General features: G+C 46.5%; 1 protein-coding gene across 9 annotated transcripts in view; it reads right to left on the bottom strand.

The window, feature by feature from the left end:
- Positions 1-6,534: 6,534 nt before the first annotated feature.
- Positions 6,535-26,279, bottom strand: part of TROAP (trophinin associated protein) — a 31,827-nt gene continuing 12,082 nt past the window's right edge. For 3 of the 9 annotated variants that reach the window (XM_083427504.1, XM_083427505.1, XM_083427506.1), the window contains 11 exons: positions 25,887-26,011; positions 25,345-25,388; positions 23,269-23,369; positions 21,628-21,721; positions 20,722-20,846; positions 19,297-19,356; positions 15,286-15,360; positions 12,729-12,827; positions 11,358-11,721; positions 10,489-10,664; positions 6,535-7,482 (listed from right to left, as the gene is read on the bottom strand). In XM_083427504.1, coding sequence (XP_083283630.1) covers positions 7,417-7,482; positions 10,489-10,664; positions 11,358-11,721; positions 12,729-12,827; positions 15,286-15,360; positions 19,297-19,356; positions 20,722-20,846; positions 21,628-21,721; positions 23,269-23,369; positions 25,345-25,388; positions 25,887-26,011 — 1,329 coding nt within the window. In that variant the 3' untranslated portion in view covers positions 6,535-7,416. Of the gene's footprint in view, positions 7,483-10,488; positions 10,665-11,357; positions 11,722-12,728; positions 12,828-15,285; positions 15,361-19,296; positions 19,357-20,721; positions 20,847-21,627; positions 21,722-23,268; positions 23,370-25,344; positions 25,389-25,593; positions 25,645-25,886; positions 26,012-26,279 lie in introns of all 9 variants that reach the window. The other 6 variants (XM_083427510.1, XM_083427509.1, XM_083427502.1 and 3 more) reach the window with 5 other exon arrangements.

The raw sequence follows: 26,279 nt of genomic DNA, 5'->3' as shown, positions 1-26,279 counted from the left end.
TGCACTTTCTGTTCTAACACTTTCTGAGCTCTCTGTGACTTGGGGAAGGGGGTGTGGTGAATACTTTCCAGAGATTGTGAATCTGTTAACCCTCTCTCCCCCAGTGCTTCTTCTCCTAGCTGTTCCCCATCCAGTATTTCCCAGCTTCTGCCTTCTGAACTATTTCCCTCTGCAAACCACTGTTCCAAATCTATAATAATAATTTATTATTTGTACCCCGCCCATCTGGCTCGGTTTCCCCAGCCACTCTGGGCGGCTTCCAACAAAGATGAAAAATACACTAAAATGTTACATATTAAAAACTTCCCTGAACAGATGTCTTCTGAATGTCAGGTAGTTGTTTATCGCTTTGACATCTGATGGGAGGGTGTTCCACAGGGCGGGCGCCACTACCGAGAAGGCCCTCTGCCTGGTTCCCTGTAACTTGGCCTCTCGCAGTGAGGGAACCGCCAGAAGGCCCTCGGAGCTGGACCTCAGTGTCCGGGCAGAACGATGGGGGTGGAGACGCTCCTTCAGATATACTGGACCTCCTGCTCCTGGGAAGATTCAGGATTAGGATCAGGGGGAGGGGGAGGCTCCCACCATTCCTCCTCAGTGCCGCCCTCCTGACAATAGATCTTTATTCACCCCTTCTTCCCTGGCAGAGCGAGGGGCACTATTTTGTGGTTTGCCTCCACTGCCTAATTGTCTTGGGCTAGCCCTACTCTATAGTCCAGGCATAGGTAAACTCGGCCCTCCAGATGTTTTGGAACTACAACTCCCATCATCCCTAGCTAACAGGACCAGTGGTCAGGGATGATGGGAGTTGTAGTCGCAAAACATCTGGAGGGCCGAGTTTGCCTATGCCTACTATTGTCAGGTGCTGGACTCCAACTCCCATCAGCCCCTGTGATCATGGTCGAGGGGTCAGGGGTGATGGAAGTTGTAGTCCAGCAACATGGGGAAGATACAGGTTCTCCACCCCCACCCCTGATTTGCAGCCTTGCCACTTGGGCCAGGGTTGCCATATTTCAAAAAGTAAAAACCAGGACACCCCAAATGTTGTTTTAGGAAGACCCCAAAATTGTATGTATGTATGTATGGACGCGGATGGCACTGTGGTTTAAACCACTGAGCCTAGGGCTTGCTGATCAGAAGGTAAGCGGTTCGAATCCCCGCAATGGGGTGAGTTCCCATTGCTTGGTCCCTGCCCCTGCCAACCTAGCAGTTCAAAAGCATGAAGTGCAAGTAGATAAATAGGTACCGCTTCGGCAGGAAGGTAAATGGCGTTTCCGTGCACTGCTCTGGTTCGCCAGAAGCGGCTCAGTCATGCTGGCCACATGACCCGGAAGCTGTAAGCCGGCTCCCTCGGCCAATAAAGCGAGATGAGCGCCGCAACCCCAGAGTCATCCATGACTGGACCTAACGGTCAGGAGTCCCTTTACCTTTACACACATACACAGTTTTCCATTTTAACAATCCAATAAGACCCACATTCAAAACATCCAAAATTATAATATCCAAATTTTCTGCCAAATTATGGTTGACTTCCCATGCTCTGATGTTCAAAGTGTTGAGCTTTTTTAAAGGAAACCACTGACTTGTATCTGCCCAGGTTCCAAGCAGTGACATTGGAAGAACCTCAAGAGAGAGACTCTGCTGAAGAAAGTTAAGGCAGGATTCTGACTAAGAGCTGGAGTCCTATGTGGGAAGGTGGTGGTTAAAAAGCTCGATCTCTTTGCAATGGTTACAGGGAGAAGAAAGAGAGTCATTAATTCTCATTTAGCTTAGATGAAGCAAGGTAGGTGTAGCTGAATGGAACAGAGGCTGCTGCCTCATTCATCACTACCCATTTGGCATGACAGCTTCAATAGAAGGGAGCCAGACATCATTTTTTAAATGCAACATCCCCTCTGTCCCAGAACGTACCCTTATGGGGTAGGAGGCTACGCCTTTGCCCCTGTGGAGGTGGGGACCTTCGTAAACCCAGAAGACAGTTAACTACAGTTTAGGCTGCTGTATGCACAAAATCCTAAAGCAGGGCTGCCATACGTCCGGATTTTCCTGGACATTACTGGGAATTAAAAGGCGGAAAGGGGTTAATTTCCAAAAGGCGGTGCTTTGTTCTGGATCTTAGGCAAGTCAATCGCAAAATCTTTGGTGCATTTTCTGTAAAAAAAAACCAAAAAAAAACAGCTCAACAACTTAGGGGTTTGTCTTTAAAAAAGCTCAACAACTTTCAGGGTGTCCTGGTTTTCATTCTTTGAAATATGGCAACCCTACCATTTGCTCAGATATTTTCACATAGTTTTATACAGTGCTTTTTTCTTTAAAAAATGTTTAGGGGTTTTTATGTATTGAAGTACTCACCCTGGCCACCAGGAGTATCGTGTATACAGTATAGTTTTCACTCAGGTCCACATCAGTTAATTTAGGCGGGAAACCCTGGGTTGTTGTTGTTACAATGTTGACAGCCGGCTGCCTATAAAAGTAGGCCGGCTGAGCTGTTTGCTGTTCAGTTCAGTTCCAGCTTACTATAAAGAACGACTTGGAGAGGGGAAAAATGGGGGGAAACCCATGAACTGAAGCGTATGTAACCCGAGGTACATACGCTTCAGGTTACATACGCTTCAGGTTACAGACTCCGCTAACCCAGAAATAGTACCTCGGGTTAAGAACTTTGCTTCAGGATGAGAACAGAAATTGCACGCCTGCAGCGCAGCGGCAGCAGAAGGCCCCATTAGCTAAAGTGGTGCTTCAGGTTAAGAACAGTTTCAGGTTAAGAACAGACCTCCAGAACAAATTAAGTACTTAACCTGAGGTACCACTGTACAGTGGTACATCTGGATGCAAACGGGATCCGTTCCAGAGTCCTGTTCGCATCCAGAGCAGAACGCAAACCGCATCTGCGCATGCGTGGGTCATGATTCACCGCTTCTGCGCATGCGCGCGACATCATTTTGAGCATCTGCGAAACCCGGAAGTAACGCATTCCATTACTTCCAGATCGCCGCGGAGCGCAACCCAAAAACGCTCAACCTGAAGCAACTTCAACCTGAGGTATGACTGTATACACATGGCTTTTCAGGCTGCATGATGTGGTCTGTTTGGACTTCTTCGTTTATGTATAGGAAGCAAGAATCTCACATGCATAAAACTCTTCAAGGGATGGAGGCCTTTCGAAAGCGGCAAATGCTTCCAAAGCAATTCTACGTCAAGGTACAGACCAAAAGCACCGCTTGAAATCACTGCGCACCATCTGTTGGCTTTTACCAATGCCGCCTCGCCAAAGGCTAGTTGAAAATCCTCAGTCCCATTTTTTGAGAACGTTTGCCAGCACTTTTCGACGTGGAACTCTGCTGGCCCCTTTTGGCCTTTGGCTTGAATATGCTCTACTGCGGTTCAAGTAGAATGACACTGAGCTGGAGCCATATTATGAATTCTGAGCAGTATTATTTTTTTGAAATCATTTTTATTTGACTTTACAAATACAAATTTATAATAATCCAAATGTTTATCCATATATAGAGATTTCTCTGAATCTCAAGGCTTCCCCCCATCCCTCCATGGGGTCCTATTCTCAACATTTATAACTGCATATTATTTCAGATGAAAGGGACGCGGGTGGCGCTGTGGGTAAAAGCCTCAGCGCCTAGGGCTTGCCGATCGAAAGGTCGCGGTTCGAATCCCCGCGGCGGGGTGCGCTCCCGCTGCTCGGTCCCAGCGCCTGCCAACCTAGCAGTTCGAAAGCACTCCCGGGTGCAAGTAGATAAATAGGGACCGCTTACTGGCGGGAAGGTAAACTGCGTTTCCGTGTGCGGCTCTGGCTTGCCAGATGCAGCTTTGTCATGCTGGCCACGTGACTCGGAAGTGTCTCCGGACAGCGCTGGCCCCCGGCCTCTTAAGTGAGATGGGCGCACAACCCTAGAGTCTGTCAAGACTGGCCCGTACGGGCAGGGGTACCTTTACCTTTACCTTATTATTTCAGAATCTATATTTTGTATCCAACTATATTTTCCATACTATTTTTTACATTGCAAGTGAGATTAAAATCCTGCTAATGTTTTCATCTGCTTGCAGTGGTCTCTTAAATAAATCATAAATTTTCCCCATTATTTTTAAAAGTTTTTGTCTTCTTGGTTCCTGAGCTTTCCAGTCAGTTTTGCCATTTCAGCATAGTCCAACAAACTTAGTTTGCAATTCCTCTCTGGTAGGGACTCTTCCTTCTTTCCATCTCTGGGCTAGTAGCATCCGTGCTGCTGTTGTTGCATACATAAAACGTATTTTCTGCTCCTTTGGAATGTCTGTACCTATGTTTCCTAATAGAAAAGCTTCTGGCTTTTTAACAAAAGTTATTTTAAACATATTTTTTCCAGTTCATTGTATATCATCTCCCATAAATCTTTTATTACACGACCACCACATATGATAAAAGGAAGCTTCTTTCTTTTTTACATTTCCAGCAGGTATTTGTTCTATACATTTTTGCTAACTTACTAGGAGTCAAGTACCACCGGTACATCATTTTCATATAATTTTATTTCAGTGTACAACATGTCACGAATTTCAGGTCTGTTTTCCATAATCCTTCCCAATCTGCCCTCTGAATATTATGTCCCAAGTCCTTTGCCCAGTGTAATGTTACAGATTTAACCTGCTCATCTTTTGTATGCCATTCCAAGAGCAAACTGTACATTTGGGACAATAATTTAATATTATTTTCTAAGAGGTCTTTTTGAAATCTTGATATTTCACAACTAAAACCTTTCTTTTCATCTGTCTTAAAAGTATCATTTAGTTGGTGAAACTGTAACTAATCTATTAATAAATGCCTCATCGCCTCATAATCTTTGGGTTTCACCTGGTGTTCTACTTCGATAAACAGCTCTCTATATGTTGGCCGGCATGAAGTCTGAGCATTTTTAGGGAGCCTCGCTATAGCTGCTGTTTAGCGTCTTGTCCTGTGTTCTCCCCACAAAAGGCAGAAGGAAAACCCACTCACGCTGCAGTCCTAGGCAGGAACATGGCTACTTGGAAACTTGCTCTCAGGCAGATGCATGAAAGATCACCACACTGGCAAATGCTAAAAATCACCATACAGTGGTACCTCAGGTTAAGTACTTAATTCATTCCGGAGGTCCGTTCTTAACCTGAAACTGTTCTTAACCTGAAGCACCACTTTAGCTAATGGGGCCTCCCACTGCTGCCATGCCGCCGGAGCCCGATTTCTGTTCTTATCCTGAAGCAAAGTTCTTAACCTGAAGCACTATTTCTGGGTTAGCGGAGTGTGTAACCTGAAGCGTATGTAACCCGAGGTACCACTGTATTCCCAAAACTGAAAATCTGGACAAAGTTGTTGAGCTCGATATAAGAATTAGAGACCCCAGGTGTATATTTTTATTATTTTAATAATGTTTAAATGTTTCACTTTACTTTATTTAACTTTTTAGAATGGATTAGGCTTGATTGTTGTGTGTTCTGCATTTGAGAGTCTGCCTCTCCCACACTGCATTTCCTCACTCCATATCTACCCCTGAAAGTGGTCCAAATGGCAGGCTGTTTTAGCACCAGAGTGCAAAGTGGCTACCCTTAAAGCGATCCGAGACCCAGGAAGAGGATTTTATGATGCTCTTCCCTCGCTGAAGGCTAGGTTGCCAGGGTAACGCCAGACATCTGAGACCTAAAATGGTCAAACCCACGGAGCCAAGCGTGTTTAGCTTCTCATGAACTGGCCATGTTGTGCGGATGCCTGATTATCGTCTTCCAAAACAACTACTCTATTCCAAACTTTAAAATGGAAAGTGTAATGTTGGTGGCCAACAAAAGAGGTTCAAAGACTCTCTCAAGGCAAATCTTAAAAAAAAAAGTAGTATAAACACTGAGAACTGGGAAACACTGGCCTGCGAGCGCTCCATTTGGAGAACAGCCTTGACCAAAGGTGTCATGGGCTTTGAAGACGCTCAAACTCAGGACGAAAGGGAGAAACATGCTAAGAGGAAGGCACGCTTGGCAAACCCTTACCATGATCAACTCCTGTCCGGAAACCTATATCCCCACTGTGGAAGGACGTGTGGATCCAGAACTGGCCTCCACAGTCAGAGGGCCATCTCACTAGTGGCACCCGCCCTGTGGAATGCCCTCCCACCAGATGTCAAGGAAATAAACAGCTATCAGACTTTTAGAAGACATCTGAAAGCAGCCCTGTTTAGGGAAGTTTTTAATGTTTGATGTTTTATCGTGTTTTTAATATTCTGTTCGGGAGCGGCCCAGAGTGGCTGGGGAAACCCTGCCAGATGGGCGGGGTATAAGTAATAAATTATTATTATTATTATTATTATTATTATTACTACTACTACTACTATTATTAGCCCCTCAAGTTTGCTGATCCCAGCAAATAAGAGACCCCACACTCCAAGCTGGTCTGGGGCTCTAGCAATGGAAGTGAAACCAACCACCATTCTGTTGCCTGGTAGTGTTTAGCAGAGTTTGCCCCAGACATCAGTGCTTGAAGTAAAGAACCTGCAAGGACCCTAGAAATCAAACAAGCTGAAAAGGTTTCCCTTTTTAAAAAGTCTTTATTGACATCATCGTTATTTACATAGTTGTTTATGAGTCACCTTTTTGTCCAAAAAGGACATCCCAAGGAACTTACAGTTTAAGAACTTTTAACTTAGAAGCACCGCTGCTTTTTAAAAAAAGAAAAAGAAATTCAGTCCATTAAGTGTTCTAAACCCAAGGACACTGGAAGATGTTACTAACCCAATCACAGTCAGAGCTTGACACCAAACCCATCTTTCAAACCGCACCCTAACCCACCATCTGTGGTCAGAAATTATATAAAGCCCCTCTCTGCCAACTATTTCCCAAAACGGTTACAGGCGTTTACATACAAAGAACGTAAAACACCCACTCACAAAAATTGACAAATCGAGGCAGCTCATGACAAAGTCTTGCTCACTGGAATAATCCTTCTCACCCTTGGGGGAGAGTTGTGCTCTTGCTTGCAAAAATAGCAATTTAAAGCAATTGGGAAACTTTTTTAATTTTTCTCCTTTCTTCCCACAAAAGGTATGTTTCTTGCATACCATATTAGCGTATTGCCTTTTGCGCCAATGCTTTGCAGTTCAGTGAAAGCTGGACTGCAGGTCAGCTTTCCCCTTTCACAGCGCCACCAGCCCCATCTTTTCTGCCATGCACTAGACGCTCTCGGAAAAGGAGGGGAGATTTCGGCTCCTGGTCCTCCCAGGCAACCCCACTGAGATTCAGAGTCCCGACAAGATTCGTCGTTGGTCAGGGAGTGAGCTTGAAAGGTAGCAGCTGGAGGTGGATCTTCTAAAGTTCAGAAGACAACAGGACGCCGTACGCTGGTTCTAAGGAACTTCACCACGCTGTCTCTGTATCCGTGGATCTGGCAAGCAGGCAGCATAGCCCAGACCTTCACGAGGGCAAAACCCTTTCTGCTTCCATGGGTCGGGATGGGGTTGCAGAGATAGGTATAAAGTGCTGGTGGATACAAACAAGAGCAAGACGTGTTATGCAATGAGACCCGCGTGGGCTAACCAGGAAAAAATATATGTTTCTCTGCACATTTGACCCAGAACAGACTGGAGGAGGGTGGCCAACTTTTAAACACTACATCTCAAGTAAAACTTAAGGGTTTAGGCTCTCAACCTGAGCTCAGGATCCAAAGGAGAATGAAAAGTCACAGAGCTCTGACCCACAATGCCAGCTCCAGCATTTAAATTTATTATTATTAATTCAACTTATACAACTAAACCCAGAGGTCTCAGGATGGTTCACAACAAGACTACAACATATAAAATCAAACCATAAGCAGTAACTCAATAACACCCCCCCAAAAAAGCCACATATTAAAGGGTGTTGGATGTCAATATGATCAACCAAAGGCCTGGTTAAAAAGAAACTATTTTGCCTGACGACTAAAGGTGTGTAATGAAGGCGCCAGGTGAACTTCCCTGGGGAGAGCATTCCACAGACGGGGAGCCACTGCAGAGAAGGCCCCGTTCTCATGTTGACACCCTCCAGATCTCTCAAGGAGGCGGCACACGAAGGAGGGCCTCAGAATATGATCTCAGGATCCGGGTAGGTTCTTACGGAAAGAGGCAGTCCTTGAGGTATTGCGGCCCTGAGTCCTTTAAGGCTTTATAGGTCAAAAGCAGCACTTGGAAGTTCTAGTGGATTACTGGCATGATGGGGCTAATTCTGAGTTCATGCCATGAGCTCCTCTAAAAAATATATGCATCAGTGCATTGATTCTGCGTTGCCACAGAGCAGCTTTGGCCATGCCTTTCCCATGCCAAGAGGTGGTTTGGAATTAAATGTGCTATGCATACAAAAGTGCTTTGAAGAGAACATGTTTCTGTCAAAGGGAAGCTTTTGGTAGGTGTCTACATCTGACCAGAAACAGGTTCTTCAAATTGTGCAACTGTATAGGTGGCATAGTAGAGACATCACCTTGCCAACAAAGGTCCGTATAGTAAAAGCTATGGTTTTCCCAGTAGTGATGTATGGAAGTGAGAGCTGGACCATAAAGAAGGCTGATCGCCGAAGAATTGACGCTTTTGAATTATGGCGCTGGAGGAGACTCTTGAGAGTCCCATGGACTGCAAGAAGATCAAACACATCCATTCTTAAGGAAATCAGCCCTGAGTGCTCACTGGAAGGACAGATCCTGAAGCTGAGGCTCCAATACTTTGGCCACCTCATGAGAAGAGAAGACTCCCTGGAAAAGACCCTGATGTTGGGAAAGATGGAGGGCACAAGGAGAAGGGGACAACAGAGGACAAGATGGTTGGACAGTGTTCTCGAAGCTACAAACATGAATCTGACCAAACTGCGGGTGGCAGTGGAAGACAGGAGTGCCTGGCGTGCTCTGGTCCACGTGGTCACGAAGAGTCAGACACGACTGAACGACTAAACAACAACAACAACAATATGTGGCATGCAACACATACACACACCCAACAGTAAATTCGCACCCAAGGAATGGACTACGTGAGCACCAAGGGGGAATATATTGAAAAGCTACTCAAAGGCTGCTGCTCCTTTGGAAAAGAAATGCAAAACAGTCGATCACAACCCACCACTCAATTAATGAGCATGGGTTCACAGAGTGGAAGACTCCACATCGCAGAGACTTGTTAAATGCTATCCTCTGCCCAACCTCAAGGGTGAAAAGGCAGGTGCGAACATCTCTGCACCACCGATTCCCTGCAAAAGACGTCAGGTGAAGTTCGCCTTCTTGTGCTGTCGCAGCTGGAAATACAGCCTCTTAAAAGGTAAAGGGACCCCAGACCATTAGGTCCAGTCGTGGCTGACTCTGGGGTTGCGGCGCTCATCTCGCTTTATTGGCCGAGGGAGCTGGCGTACAGCTTCCGGGTCATGTGGCCAGCATGACTAAACCGCTTCTGGCGAACCAGAGCAGCGCACGGAAACGCCGTTTACCTTCCCGCCAGAGCGATACCTTTTTATCTACTTGCACTTTGACATGCTTTCGAACTGCTAGGTTGGCAGGAGCAGGGACCGAGCAACGGGAGCTCACCCCGTCATGGGGATTCGAACCGCCAACCTTCTGATCAGCAAGCCCAAGGCTCAGTGGTTTAACCCACAGCGCCACCCGTGTCCCGCTTACAGCCTCTTACGTGTGAATAAAAGAATGGCGAGGAGTCACCATTCATAATAAATAATAATAATAATTTATAATTTTTTACTATTTATGCTGGGACACGGGTGGCGCTGTGGTGTAAACCACTGAGCCTTGGGCTTGCAGATCGGAAAGTTGGCGGTTCGAATCCCCGTAATGGGGTGAGCTCCTGTTGCTCGGTCCCAGCTCCTTCCAACCTAGAAGTTCGAAAGCATGTCAAAGTGCAAGACCGGCGGGAAGGTAAACGATGTTTCCATGCGCTGCTCTGGTTTCACCAGAAGCAACTTGGTCATGCTGGTCACATGACCCGGAAAAACTGTCTGCGGACAAACATTGGCTCCCTCGGCCAGTAAAGCAAGATGAGCGCTGCAACTCCAGAGTCATTTGTGACTGGACTTAACTGTCAGGGGTCCTTTACTTTTTTACTTTTATTTATACCCCACCCATCTGGCTAGGTTTCCCAGCCGGGCTCTGGAGACCTGCAGTCTGTTCACGGAGCTATAGGACACTTAAGCTCTTCACGGAACATATTCCGAGTCCTGGGAATGCTACCAGTTGCTCCGGCTAAAGGCAAAGGACTGTTTTGCACGGGGCAGCTTGCTATGGCACGGCGTGCAGCCCATTGGCAAGCTGCAGTCTTCCAAACAATTCTGTCTAGTGAGAAGCAGTGCTTCCATCGTGCGGTGGCACCATTCGGAAACCGAGGAACAGCCAAGGTTTCGTGCCTATGTGCAGCAGAAGGTTGGGCAAACCGCTTGGTTCAAAAGCAACCTCGTGCTGAAGGGGACTGGAAGACAGCATACAGCTCTTTGCTTCATCAAGCTGAAGCACACTGAGATGCTTACCATGGCATCCTGGACCTCCAACATTTTGGCCACAGGCTCTTTGCATCGCTGTGCCGAGGGCTGCGTGACAGAGGCGAGGCGGGCGGTGTAGAAGGCACATTCATCATTTAGGCGTGCCTCGTGGAAGCGCATAGGTGCACTAAGGAGGTCATCCAAGCGCTGCTTGACTTGGTCTACTGGGGAAAAGACAGCAAAGGCAAAGATATAATAAATAATAATATACATATATATTCATACATGCATGCATACATACATACATACCCTGCCCATCTGGCTGGGTTTCCCCAGCCACTCTGGGCAGCTCCCAACAGAATATTAAAAACACGAGAAAACGTCAAACATTAATATATGGACTATTTTGTAATCAATGATTAATTGCAATTATTACTATAACACTTTTAAAAGTGTCCTAGTGGCAAATATTTATGGACTATGGCCAAATAGTTCTTAACACCTGAAGAACAGGGAAGACACACAATGAGAGTCAAGTGGAAAAGCAGGACATTTAAATTAATGTTATTATTTCAGATAGGATCCCTACCACACCAGTTGGTCATACAGGGGAACCTCGGTTTTCGAAAGTAATCCGTTCCGGAAGACTGTTCAACTTCCAAAACGTTTGAAAACCAAAAACTGAAAGCGGAAGCCTCAATACAATAGAGAAACTCAAAACAGAAGCTGTGTAGCATTCTTCTGGAAATCGTTCAAAAACCGGAACAGTTAGTTCCGGGTTTTCGGCGTTCGGGAGCCGAAACGTACGACAATGGAGGCGTTCGGGAACTGAGGTTCCACTGTAAAAGGATATTAATATTATCACTTGCCTTAAAAAAAATTTAACATGAGAATCAAGTTAATCTATCAGGTCTTACCTGCACTATTTCCACAGGACGACATGAGCCCGAGCAAAGGCATGGAGGTACCACTGCCGCTGGATGCCGGGAGCTGGACGGAGGGCATCCGAGGGGTGGGGCAAACAGTTTGCTGGCTGGAGGTGGTGGCATGTGTTGTGCCAGGTTCAGGCGCCATAGCAACAGACCCTGGCGCCAGCTTGCAGAGGTGTGGTCCGGGAGACGGCACAGGGGTAGCGAGGAGACCACCAGGCTTGGGAGCCTCCTGGGCAGGCGAGCAGTGATCCGACAACAGTTTGTGCAATTCCCCCAGCGCGGGGGCAATGTCGTGATTGATGCCGTCATTCACCTCCTGTTGCAAGAGCTGAGCAAGGAGCTTGATGCGCTGGGGGAAGAGGAGGACAAGGACTGAAATGGGGCAGGTAACTCTAGCTCAGCCGCCCGATAGGCTACATCTTGTCTATGGTGGGACACCGTACCCGAGTCCCAGGCTGAAAGTAAACCAGACCTCCCAGAATGCCAAAAGCTACCCGAGGGTCGCCAGGGACTGAGATGTTCCCCTGCAACCATGAAAGCTAAATAATCCCCCCCCCCCCAAAAAAAAAATGTATGAAAGCACAATTTGCGCAGAACTGGATGCTGTTTCCAATGATTCCAAGCTCTTGCAGTAATAATTATTATTATTTATTATTTATACCCCACCCATCTGGCTGGATTTCCCCAGATACTCTGAGCGGCCCCCAACCGAATATTAAAAACATGATAAAACATCAAACATAAAAAACTTTCCAAAATAGGGCTGCCTTCAGATGCCGTCTAAAGTCAGATAGTTGTTTATTTCCTTGACATCAGATGTCTTCTAAAAGTCATCGACAGTTGTTCATTTCTTTGACATCTGATGGGAGGGTATTCCACAGGGCGGGCGCCACTACCGAGAAGGCCCTCTGCCTGGTCCCCTGTAACCTCACTTCTCGCAGGGAGGGAACCGCCAAAAGGCCCTCGTAGAACACAGTGCTTCCATTACAGCAGACTATTCTGTTCCAACAGCTGCCTGCTTTTCCCTCTGCAATGCTCTCGGCTTCACCACCTACACCAACCTTGCCAGTACTACAGGTAAAGGCAGAATTAGAACTTCATCCTTTGATTTCTTTGAAAAAAGTTTATTTTCCATCTTTCTCCAACTGCCTCTCTGCAGCAAACTCAACCTCACAATCAAAGAAAATTCAGAAGTTGGAAATGTTTCAGAAAACCACAAAAGAGAATGGTGTTAAAAGTAACCACCCCATCCTTTTCGTTATCAGAATTTGCAAGCAGGGCCTGTTTAAAGGAATAGCCGAGTTATGCGCTAGGAGCCAGTTTCTACCTGGGAGAAAAATTAACAAAGATGCTTACCTGGAGTTTTCCCATTTCTGGGGTGATCACAGGAACAGCTGCCACCTTCTTTGCCGATGCTGCTATCTCATCCTTAAAGAGCCGCACAGCAATGCTTTCCTGCGAGAGAAGGAAAAAGTCATCTCGCCTCCCTGGGTACCACTTCTACCCCACCAAAGCTACCAACCATCGAGAGGGCAGGTGAGGACAAGGAAAAAGTGGGAAAGATGGCAGGATCCCAAACCCACCGCTCCCTGCATGCCAGTACCAACAGGCATTCTGGCTATATTCTAGGAACCAATTCAGGAGTAGGCTAAAGTTTTGGGAGGGAAAAAACCTACAAAAAGATATCAAGCCGGAAAAATGACCATTGCATACTTGGGTTTAGAAAGTCTGCTGCTACTGGCAAATTAGGCAGCACGCATATAAAAATATACCCCATTTTAAAAGGTAAAGGTAAAGGTATCCCTGCCCATACGGGCCAGTCTTGACAGACTCTAGGGTTGTGCGCCCATCTCACTTAAGAGGCCGGGGGCCAGCGCTGTGCGGAGACACTTCCGGGTCACGTGGCCAGCGTGACATCGCTGCTCTGGCGAGCCAGAGCCGCACACGGAAACGCCGTTTACCTTCCCGCTAGTAAGCGGTCCCTATTTATCTACTTGCACCCGGGAGTGCTTTTGAACTGCTAGGTTGGCAGGCGCTGGGACCGAACGACGGGAGTGCACCCCCTAGGCGCTGAGGCCTTTACCCACAGCGCCACCCGCGTCCCTTGATACCCCATTTTACAAACATTCAAAGCCGTAGCCAGGAGATATGCCTTTGAGCACCTCATAAAAATGGGAAGAGGAAATAGAAGACCTTCCCCATAACACGTCCTCCATATCTTTACTATGGTGCCCTCCTAGAACCGCTGCTTGCAGTCTAGAGATGTAATGCTGCGAACACCTTTTTTTAAAAAAAACTTACACAAAATTAGATCTGACAAATAATCCTCACAACCTATCTTACATGGGGAAGGGGGCAGAATGCATGTAGCTGATTCAGGGTTTCCCAAACGTGGTCTCCTGCTGCTTTTGGGCTACATTTCCCATCATCCCTGACCATTGATCCAGCTACATATGGATGATAGGAGTTGTAGTCCAGGCAACAGCTGGAGACCCAAGTTTGGGAAACACTGCTCCAATTGAACACTTTCGGTTGTAGAGTACAGTGGTACCTTGGTTCTCAAACATCTTGGTTCTCAAACACTGAAAACCTGGAAGTGTTCCAGTTTTCAGATGTTTTTCAGAAGCTGAACGTCCGGTGCAGCCAATCTGAAGCCGCGTCTTTTTTTTTTTAACATTTCGGAAGTCGAACGGACTCCCGGAAGAGATTAAGTCTGGCACTTTGGTTTTTGCTATTTATTTTGTGTTTTTGTTTTTGAGGCTTCTTCAGTTGTTATTTTTATGATTGTGTGGAACCCAGTTCAGCTACTGACTGATTGTGTGACTGTGGAAATGGATAAAAGCCGCCCCCTCCAAACAATGACTATCATCAGTGCAGGTAAGAAAAAAAATTAATTTTATTTTTTATCATATACAGTACTGTCTTATTTTATAGTACAGTACATTGATTATTAGGGACACGGGTGGCGCTGCGGGTTAAACCACAGAGCCTAGGACTTGCCAATCAGAAGGCCGGCGGTTCGATTCCCCGCAACGGGGTGAGCTGCCAACCTAGCAGTTCGAAAGCACGTCAAAGTGCAAGTAGATAAGTAGGTACCGCTCCAGCAGGAAGGTAAACGGTGTTTCCGTGTGCTGCTCTGGTTCGCCAGAAGCGGCTTAGTCATGCTGGCCACATGACCCGGAAGCTATACACCGGCTCCCTCGGCCAATAAAGCGAAATGAGCGCCGCAACTCCAGAGTCGGTCATGACTGGATCTAATGGTCAGGGGTCCCTTTACCTTTTACATTGATTATTGTTTGCATTTTATGGATCAGTAGTCTCATTAGATAGTAAAATTCATGTTAAATTGCTGTTTTAGGGGTTGTTTTTAAAAGTCTGGAACAGATTAATCCATTTTGCATTACAAGTGGTGCCCCGCAAGACGAAATTAATTTGTTCTGCGAGTTTTTTCATTCTACGAGTTTTTTCGTCTTGCGAAGCACCAATGTGTATTGACGGTTTCCCATAGGAATGCATTGGCGGTTTTTTTAAAAAAGGCGCAAGACGTTTCATCTTGCGAAGCAAGCCCATAGGGAAATCCGTCTTGCGAAGCAACTCAGAAAACGGAAAACTCTTTCGTCTTGCGAGTTTTTCATCTTCCGAGGCATTCGTCTTGCGGGGAACCACTGTACTTTCTATGGGAAAGTGCACCTTGGTTTTGGAACGGACAGATTAAATTTGAGAACTAAGAACTCAAACAACAGAAGCTGCCGGACTATAAAGATTTACGAATTGCTAAGAAACCACATACAAGGCGTTCCTAAGCAGGTGCTCGAGCATAACATATTAAGTGACCGGAATGCATCGGAGCAACATGAATACAAACAGCTGCTCCCATGGGAAAGGGCTCCGAGTTTTATCCACATGAATTTACCCATGCCACAGCAGTGTCATCCTCCTTGGAGTCCACAGAGTCCTTCAATGAGGTGATCTTGCTTGCCAAATTAACCTGGAAAAAGCAAAATGGACAGGGGGTTTTTTGGGTACCAACAGATTTCAAACCCTGCTACGTTTTTACAGCCAGCCTAGTCACACAGCCAGGAATTTCTTTCTAGTTCTACATAGAATCATAGAATCATAGAATCATAGAGTTGGAAGAGACCACAAGGGTCATCGAGTCCAACCCCCTGCCAAGCAGGAAACACCATCAGAGCACTCCTGACATATGGTTGTCAAGCCTCTGCTTAAAGACCTCCAAAGAAGGAGACTCCACCACACTCCTTGGCAGCAAATTCCACTGTCGAACAGCTCTTACTGTCAGGAAGTTCTTCCTAATGTTTAGGTGGAATCTTCTTTCTTGTAGTTTGTATCCATTGCTCCGTGTCCGCTTCTCTGGAGCAGCAGAAAACAACCTTTCTCCCTCCTCTATGTGACATCCTTTTATATATTTGAACATGGCTATCATATCACCCCTTAACCTCCTCTTCTCCAGGCTAAACATGCCCAGCTCCCTTAGCCGATCCTCATAAGGCATTGTTTCCAGGCCTTTGACCATTTTGGTTGCCCTCCTCTGTACACGTTCTAGTTTGTCAGTGTCCTTCTTGAACTGTGGTGCCCAGAACTGGACACAGTACTCCAGGTGAGGTCTGACCAGAGCAGAATACAGTGGCACTATAACTTCCCTTGATCTAGATGCTATACTCCTATTGATGCAGCCCAGAATTGCATTGGCTTTTTTAGCTGCCGCGTCACACTGTTGGCTCATGTTAAGTTTGTGGTCAACCAAGACTCCTAGATCCTTTTCACATGTACTGCTCTCAAGCCAGGTGTCACCCATCTTGTATTTGTGCCTCTCATTTTTTTTGCCCAAGTGCAATACTTTACATTTCTCCCTGTTAAAATTCATCTTGTTTGTTTTGGCCCAGTTCTCTAATCTGTCAAGGTCGTTTTGAAGTGTGATCCTGTCTTCTGGGGTGTTAGCCACCCCTCCCAGTTTGGTGTCATCTGCAAATTTGATCAGGATGCCCTTGAGTCCATCATCCAAGTCGTTGATAAAGATGTTGAATAAGACCGGGCCCAAGACAGAACCCTGTGGCACCCCACTAGTCACTCTTCTCCAGGATGAAGAGGAACCATTGATGAGCACCCTTTGGGTCCGGTCAGTCAGCCAGTTACAAATCCACTGAGTGGTAGCATAGTCAAGACCGCATTTTACCAGCTTCTTTACAAGAATATCATGGGGCACCTTGTCAAATGCCTTGCTGAAATCAAGGTAGACTACATCCACTGCGTTCCCTTCATCTACCAGGCTTGTAATTCTGTCAAAAAATGAGATCAGATTAGTCTGACATGACTTATTTTTCAGAAATCCATGCTGACTATTGGTGATCACAGCATTCCTTTCTAGGTGCTCACAGATTGTTTGCTTAATGATCTGCTCCAGAATCTTCCCTGGTATTGATGTTAGACTGACTGGGCGGTAATTATTTGGGTCCTCTCTTTTCCCCTTTTTGAAAATAGGGACAACATTTGCCCTCCTCCAGTCTGCCGGGACTTCGCCTGTTCTCCAGGAATTCTCAAAGATGACTGCCAGTGGTTCTGAGATCACATCTGCCAGTTCTTTTAATACTCTTGGATGCAGTTCATCTGGCCCTGGAGACTTGAATACATCTAAACTAGCCAAGTATTCTTGTACTATCTCCTTAGTTATTCTGGGCTGTGTTTCCTCTGCTGAATCATTTCCTCCAAATTCTTCAGGTCGGGCATTGTTTTCTTTATCGGAGAAGACTGAGGCAAAGAAGGCATTGAGGAGTTCAGCCCTTTCTGTGTCCCCTGTTTGCATTTCACCATCTTCTCCTCTGAGTGACCCCACTGTTTCTTTGTTCTTCCTTTTGCTACGAACATACCCATAGAAGCCTTTTTTGTTGCTTTTAACCTCTCTAGCAAGCCTGAGTTCATTCTGTGCTTTAGCTTTTCTGACTTTGTGTCTACACGTGCTGGCTATTTGTTTGAATTCCTCTTTGGTGGTTTCCCCCCTTTTCCATTTTTTGTACACATCCTTTTTTAATCTTAACTCAGTTAAAAGTTCTTTAGATAGCCACCCTGGCTTCTTTAGGCACCTTCCATGTTTCCGTCTCATTGGTATTGCCTGAAGTTGTGCTTTTACTATCTCCCTCTTAACAAACTCCCAGCCATCATGAACTCCCTTTCCTTTTAGTATTACTGTCCATGGGATCTCACCCAGCACTTCCCTAAGTTTTATGAAGTCGGCTTTCTTAAAGTCAAGAAATTGAGTCCTAGTATGCTTGGCTGCTCCTTTCCGTTGTATAGTAAACTTCAGAAGAGCATGATCACTTGCGCCTAATGATCCTTCCACTTCTACCCCATTAACCAGATCATCGACATTGGTTAGGACCAGATCTAAAATGGCTGTTCCTCTTGTTGCTTCTCCCACTTTCTGGACAATGAAGTTGTCTGCAAGGCCAGTGAGGAATCTGTTTGACCTTATGCTCTTGGCTGAGTTTGACATCCAACAAATATCTGGGTAATTGAAGTCCCCCATTACTACTATCTCCCTTCCTTTTGCATGCTTGGCCATCTGTTCCACGTCCAAGGAACCTTTAGGGGAAAGTAAGAGAAATGAAAATCCTGGGAGCATTTTTGTAAGTAACACACACCAAGTTACCACAATCCCAGCTGAGGCTCAAAGAGGGAAATTTTGTACACAGTATAGCATCCCTTCGGCGGCAGCTCATTGCCGCGACTAATGCTAACATACATGTGCACACACTTTTGCATTTAAAGAAAGAAGCAAAAGTTCGAGTACGTGGCAGATGAGTTTGCTGGTGGGTAAAAACGAGGGCAAAAATACAGCCTCCCTCTAGGATCCCCACCCTCCAGAAAATATAGAATAAAGGCTATGCACCATCATGTATCACATGCTGCTGTGCTTGTGAGCCCACTGAGGAATCTGCCCGCCATAGCAAGATGCTGAATGAGTAAGAATGGACAACAACTTGCAACAACACTTTGCAGTGTTGAGTGACCCTATTCAGGATGCTGCATTTGATTTTGCCATTCCCCACCTGGTCTTCCGCTTCAATCCCCGGTCAATCACTCATCATTCCACAGCCACCAAGCATGTTCAGTCTTCGTGGGGGTGTTCCACCAACTCTTTAGGTTTGTTTTTCCTTTTTGTATTTCTGCCAACGCTCCTTTAAACCTGCTAGCACGTCTTTCTTGGCCACCTATACTGCTGTTTCGGCCATGTGACGACTGGCTCCCAGAAAACAGATTGTCTCAAGTATATACAATGCCTATTCCACAACGGCAAGTCTTCTGACTTACCCAGGAATTGGTATGGTCAGTGGTAATCAGGGATCTTTAAGAAGTAAAAAAAATCAAAGGACCTCTAGGCGGTTAAGTCCAGTCAAAGGCGACTATGGGGTTGCAACGCTCATCTCGCTTTCAGGCCGAGGGAGCCGGCGTTTGTCCACAGACATCTTTCTGAGTCATATAGCCAGCATGACTAAACCGCTTCTGGCGCAAGGAGGACCGTGACAAGTGCCAGAGCGCACGGAAACACTGTTTACCTTCCCACCGCAGTGGTACCTATTTATCTACTTACACCGGTGTGCTTTCAAACTGCTAAGTTGGCAGGAGCTGGGAAAGAGCAGCGGGAGCTCACCCTGTTACACAGATTCGAACTGCTGACCTTCTGATAGGCAAGCCCAAGAGGCTCAGTGGTTTAGACCACAGTGTTGCCCGCGTCTATCTTTAAGAGCATCCTACTTACTAAGGATTCCAACACCTGCTCACAGCAGTAGGAATGGGACATTTCAGAGGGTTTTTGGTAAAGGACTCTCAGATAGTTCATTATCTGAGCATTTTTAGAGTATCAGTTCCTGCCCTCCTACTTGGTTTAGATTAAGCATTGGGCACCCACCTTCTTAGCTTTAATGCAGGAAGAAACAGGCGCCCGGTTCCGTATCCAGGGACTGCGATGCTGGTCCAACATAAGAGAAAGTATTCAGAAGATGGAGCAATGGGAGTCACAGTGAACAGCAAGGCACATAACTTGAAAAAGGATGAAACTAACAACTGCATCGTTCTGCCCGGCCACTGAGGTCCAGGCCGAGGGCCTTCTGCTGGTTCCCTCGCTGCAAGAAGCCAGGTTACAGGGAACGAGGCAGAGGGCCTTCTTGGTAGTGGCACCTGCCCTGTGGAACGCCCTCCCACCAGATGTCAAAGAGAAAAAGAACTACCAAACTTTTAGAAGACATCTGAAGGCAGCCCTGTTTAGGGAAGCTTTTAGTGTTTAATAGGTTATTGTATTTAAGTGTTTTGTTGGAAGCCGCCCAGAGTGGCTGGGGAAACCTAGTCAGATGGGCGGGGTATAAATAATAAATAATAATTATTATTATTATTACTATTATTATTATGAAAGAAGATGCTCAACTGTCGAGCATACATTCTTCATGCAGAAAGTCAATACCTGCCATCTCTAGTTAAGAGGATCCCAAGGGGCAGTGCCCCAGACCCCAGACAGCCACTGCCAGTCACAGTAGATAACATGGGGCTAGGTGGCTCAGTGGGCTGACCCAGGATAAGGCAGCTCCCATGTTCTTGCACCACTTTAAAACATTTCTTTCCCACTTTGCCTTTCCATTCATTTCCAACAATAAGATAGTCACGTCAGTTAAAAAAAAGAAGTGAGAAATGAAGTTCAGCTGATTAAGAGAAAAACAGAGAAACATGACAACTATTATTATTCACTACGAGCCTCTGCGAAAGGGGCCAGGCGGTCAAAACACATGAGAGTGGGTAGAGAGTCAAGCATTTCTGGGGAGCTTGCACCATAGCTAGTGGGCTACCACAGAAAAGGCCCTATTTCCCCAGTTGCCACCTGCTTTACCTCCATAGCTAGTGGGCACCTAGAAAAGGGCTTCTCAAAATGACGTTACTGGCCAGACAGGTTCAAAAGGGCACAGGTAGGGCACCCTGGGTACAAGGCATATAGGGCTTTATGTTTTCTGTGGGGTTTTTTAACCCAAACTGCCAGTTGTGTCTGAAATTACACAGGAAGCCAGCACAGATGTCTTCTGGCATGGGTAATATATGTTGCCAGCAGCAGAGATGATGCACAATCTGCTGGTCTCAGACTATTAAGCCCAAGACAATAAAGGATAGGGCTGGTAACTAATCTCTGGTCCCAGCCTACCAAAGCTACATTTCCCTCCCGTTTCACCCCAGCAGCGTAAACACAAACGGTAGTTTTCCAGGACATGCCCATAGCTAGCTAGGAAGTAGATGCACACTTCTGGGGGAGACTTTTAGCGGCAGGCAACCTCGCCAACCCTGAAGCACAAACCGAGGATTGCGGGGAAGCAATGGGAACCCTCCGAGCTAATCCATAGGGGGTATGGTCAGCAGCTGAACATCTTCCGCCTGGTGTGTTGGCTAGCTGGGCTTCAGAAGCTTCCAATTTCTGCAGACCTGTGAAATGGGACAGAAAGGGGGGGGACCAGTTATATTATTATTTTATGATTTTCACTTTTGTACATTTCAGTAATTTTACAATCATTTTAACATTTCAAAACTCAACTTCCTTCCCCCTCTTTCTGTGCTTCCTTAAATTTGTTTTTCCTATTTTCTGCATATTCCAAATTAACTTAATTTACTCATTTATTCATCTGCTTTAATCACATACTCTTATAAAACTGCAAGCTATTACAATAATCCTGCCAATGTTTACAGTTTATTTGTAAATATTCCATAAGCCATTTCCACTCTTTTATAAAAAGTTTGTCGTCTTGATTTCCTATTCTTCTGGTAAGTTTCGCCATTTCTGCATATTCCATAAGTTTTGTATCCATTCTTCTTTCACTGGGACTTCTTCTTTCCATTTTGGGGCAAGTAACATTCTTGCCGCTGTAGTTGCATACATGAATAAATTTCTATATAGTTTGGGTAGTTCTATCCCGATAGTTCCCAAAAGGAAGGCTTCTGGAGGTTTTTACAAACCTTATTTTAAACACCTTTTTCGAAACATATATCATTTCACAGTAAGCTTTAGCCTTACTACAAGACCACCACAAATGCAAAAGAAACTTCTTCCACCACAAAAGAAACTTCTTTCTCTTTGCATTTCCAACACTTATTTGATTTTGATTTAGGAAAAATCAATGATAAGCCATGTGCTTTGATACCAGGAACTTGCAACTCCAAGCAGTCAAGAGGAGGACAAACGCCCAAGCAACTCCTCTGTTAAGTATACCTTTATGACGCTGTGTGGAGCGGCAGGACACACGCCCAAACTTTTCTGTTGAGCGCACACTCGTGCAGGGCAATGGCAAACAGGCACTTTCACCCTAGAAGAAAAGAAACAATCAGTTTGCAGCTCTCAACAGTGCAAGCCTTGGTCCCAGAAGGTCTTCCCCCACCCAGCTATTTCCCCAGGGTCACTCTGTACACAACTAAGAAAGTACTTTTGCAAGAAGACAGTGAGGAAAATGGGTTGAGCAGACAAAGAACCCAGTAGCCAGCCGGTGGTGGACCAGTGTGCCCAGCTGTTTTTATATCCATTTAGACGGGGGGGGGGGGAATCCTTTTTCAGCCTAAGAGTCTCCTCCTCCTCCTCCTCCTCTTCTTCTTCTTCCCTTTGTGATTAACTTGCCTAAGATTCAGGACAAAGCGCCACGTTTCAGAAATCCCCCCCCCCCGGACAATTCCGCCTTTGAAATCACGGTCATGTCCAGGAAAATCCAGACATATGGATTCGACTGGCCAATTAAACCAGGTGAGGGTAGCCCCGGGGTCAGCAAACTTTTTCAGCAGGGGGCTGGTCCACTGTCCCTCAGACCTTGTGGGGGGCCAGACTATAGTTGGGGGGGGGGAGGAAATGAACAAATTCCTATGACCCTCAAATAACCCATAGATGCATTTTAAATAAAAGCACACATTCTTCTCATGTAAAAACACCAGGCAGGCCCCACAAATAACCCAGAGATGCATTTTAAATAAGTAGACTCATGTAAAAAACACACCAATTCCTGGACCGTCCGTGGGACGGATTTAGAAGGCGATTAGGCCGGATCCAGCCCCCGGGCTTTCGTTTGCCTACCCATGGGGTAGCCGATGGGTCTCAAACCCCCAGTGAGTTAGGGACTTTCCCTCCATGCAAAGACAGGCTCTGGTGGATTGAGCAGATGAGACCAATAATGGGCCCAACAGACAAGAAGGCGGTTTCTGCATGGGCTACAGAGAGAAGTAAGGGGTAGATGGAACTCATTAGCCTGGGAAGGTAGCCCATCTAGGAGAAGGAAACCTCTGTTCCTAAAGCTCTACTGCCTTGTGGGATTTCCTGGGGAGAAGGCTAAGGAGTAAACCCTACACACAAATCCAGAGTGGAGTCCCTAAGATGGTTGGATGGCGCCTTGTACGCCTCCTTCTGGCAACCCCTGCAGCCCAGCTGGTGACCGATGTATTGCTGTGCTTTCCTTTGGCGGTCTTGCCGTCTGCGCAGCCCAGGACCTCCATGCACACTGCCCAGGCTTGTGCCCCAGGGAGGTCGCTTCGGTTCTGCAAACATAGTGGCTTGACTTCACCCCCAGAGGCTCACTCTATTAACTCTTGAGACAGATGGATGCCAACAGCAGCAGCAAGGAGCAGAGCAAGGTCCCACTTGTTGTATTCCAGAATGCCAATGGGCATCCTCAGCTGTTTCACACCAGACACCTTCCTTGGGATTGTTCCACCAACCCTCTTGCCACCTGAATGCCCACCTAGGAGCAAATCAGCACCCCAGGAAGTAGAGGAGTGTGAGAGCGTTGAACCCAGCGGTGGTAACTGGGACAGATACCTGGTGACAGGGAGGGCACTACAGAAATCAAGACCTCCAATACTGTACTCTGCTCACCCTAGTGCTCTGATCGGCAGTCGCCCTTAGGGCCGAATGGCTCACACCGATGTTCAGCAGGATGCTAGCTTTGGCAGCCGGGTCGGGCATGAACCCGTCATCTGCAAATACAGGGAACAAAGTTGGCAAGCAGGCAGGCAGCCTCACCATTAGCTCCTGCTGTTCACATTCCAAAGGAAACCAAGAACAGCTCTCTGCGAAGCAGGTCACACAGCCTTTATAACCAGCTTGGTTTTGCTCTGTGTTATTCCCCACTTGCACGCTTTGTTCTCAGCAAGACATGAAAATTTCAGGAAGCGGCAATTCAGGCACTGTACATGGAATGCCAAGTGAAGGTAAGGAATACAGCTGAGACCATTATTATCAAAATGCACACGCAAGCTCTATCTTTCAGTTTTTGACTTTCATGCTAATTAGGGCTGGGTGATATATCAATATACAGTGGTACCTCGTGTTAAGTACTTAATCCGTTCCAGAGGTCCATTCTTAACGTGAAACTGTTCTTAACCTGAAGCACCACTTTAGCTAATGGGGCCTCCTGCTGCCGCCGCACCACCGGAGCACGATTTCTGTTCTCATCCTGAAGCAAAGTTCTTAACCTGAGGTAATAGTTCTGGGTTAGCGGAGTCTGTAACCTGAAGCGTATGTAACCTGAAGCATATGTAACCCGAGGTACCACTGTATCATTGAAAAGCAGTTTGAAGTCTGTATTTGTGATATCCATTTCATCGTCTTTAATCTTACAATGCGTGTGCGCTATGCAAAAATCACAATGTGGGAAAAACTGAAGCCAGACGATGCTTCTCTCGATTCCTGTAGCCTCTGTTAATTCTGACGGCTCAGCAGTCCCCTTTCTCATGTGGTGGGCAGCGAATCACAAGAATGGGGAAAATCACAATGCAGGAAAAACCGTGAAGCCAGCCAATGCCTCTACATAGCTCCATCCTTATTTCAGACATTGTAATATATCAGTATATCTCGCTGGTGATATAACATGAAGTTGAAAACCAGGTATCACCCAGCCCTACCGTTTGCCTCCACATAGCTCCATTCTAATTTCATACGTTGTGATGTATCGGTATATCGCAATGTTTAAATGGAGATATTTTGCAATGTTGGAAACCAGAATATCTCCCAGCCCTACTGCAAACACTTGCCATCAAATTTTTATCTACACCCATAGCGGGCAAGAATGCAAGCCTGTTGGTGTGCTAAAAGGGGAGAGTGTGCTGGATTTTGGACAGTGTTGGGACGAACATATTCTCACGCACGGCATAGGCACTTGAGAAGTGGTTCTGGCTGATGGCACTGTGCATGAATCAGCTGGGAATGACAGCATGTATGGTTTTTTTTACATTTTTTACATACAATGTTAGGTTAGGAAGAAAGAAAAAGGGGGAGTGGGGAATGGTGAGTGGGGTGGGGTCGGGTGGCAATGCTTCTATTCTTCTACTTAGTGTATGTGTGGGGTTTTGCATCAGCGTCACTTGTGTGGGTTCTCTTGTTGTATTTCTTTGGTGGTGAGAGAGGTTGGGGGTGTATGTTAACAGTTTAAACACTAAACTGTCAAATGAATTACATGTGCCAAGTTTGGAAAATAATTTATTACCCATATCATGTCTTGTGAAGCAAGGGTTCAAAGTACAGTTGTACCTCGGGTTACATACGCTTCAGCTTACAGACTCCGCTAACCCAGAAATAATGCTTCAGGTTAAGAACTTTGCTTCAGGATGAGAACAGAAATCTGGCGGCGCGGCAGCAGCAGGAGGCCCCATTAGCTAAAGTGGTGCTTCAGGTTAAGAACAGTTTCAGGTTAAGTACGGACCTCCGGAACGAATTAAGTACTTAACCCGAGGTACCACTGTATCTTTCTCTGATTCAGGTTGTACAATCGGAGAAGGCAGGCAAAGTTGCTACAGCTTCACTGAAAAATGGCCGACTTGTGTTACAAGACCAACCAAGCTGTGAGAATGAGTCTGGGGCATGTTTGAAAGCTGTCTAACGAAGCTTTGCATAATGTATGCAAACACCCCTGTCCATGTGTCTGGATAGAAAAGAATGAGTGTGGTCACTCACCTTTCCATGGTGTCCCTGTGATTTCCTTCCTCCCAGCTGAGTCGCTGTTTTAAGAGCAGACAGGAATGAAAGGTTACACAAGCCTCAAAACAGCCGACATATGTGGAACACCTGTCTGCTGGCACCCCCCTTTACAAGGACACACACACACACACACACCGTGGATTTATGCTGGGATGTATTAGTGGCAGAGGGTAAAGGCACGATTCAGAGAGGAACAAGTTGCAAACTTTTGCATTCTTCCCATACCTACTGATCAAGGATGAGAGACACTCTGTAACCTTGGCTGTAGACATCAATCTGAAATGTGCAGGCAAGGTGAGCATCTTCCCGAAAGAAGGTGGAGTACAGAAGAGTTGGAATGTAGGACTTTGCTGTGGAAGCGAGAAGGGAGATGGGGACCCTACCTACCACCCCGAGAAATATTGGGAAACCAAGGCGAGCAGAAAAACAGAATTTTTTATTCGCTGTGCCTTGTGGATTCACAATACCCTTGCGTTTCACAAATGACGCCCCAACTGAGCAGCCAGTTCTTTCCTCACCTTTGCGTTGCAATGCCCCCCTCCACCGTGCCGTTCAGACCTTCTGCCTCGGGCCTGGGGGCAGAATCTTGGCGCTTGCCCACTCCCGGGTTCTCCGTGGGTCGGCTTGGCTTTGCCACCTCCACCTGAAGCAGACGTCAAATAGAGTCAGAGGTGCAAGGCAAGCAGCCCCCAGGCACTATTCCGGAGGAAAGAGGCACAGCGCCAGGCAAGACAGCATTCACACAACGGGACTAGCTATACATACAGCAGCGTAGCTAGCTGCTTGGGCGCCCAGGGGGGCGTGGGCACCATGCACCGGGGGGCGAAGCACTGTAGTGCAGCTGAGGGGGAGGCAGCAGGTAGACCCAAGCCCCCCACTGCCATTTCGGGCAATGCAGAGCCCACGTCACA

This window comes from Podarcis tiliguerta, assembly GCF_965153285.1.
Source record: "Podarcis tiliguerta genome assembly, chromosome: 2".
Lineage (NCBI taxonomy): Eukaryota > Metazoa > Chordata > Lepidosauria > Squamata > Lacertidae > Podarcis > Podarcis tiliguerta.
The sequence above is the reverse complement of the archived record's forward strand: the minus strand, read 5'-3'. Positions and strand labels throughout refer to the sequence as shown.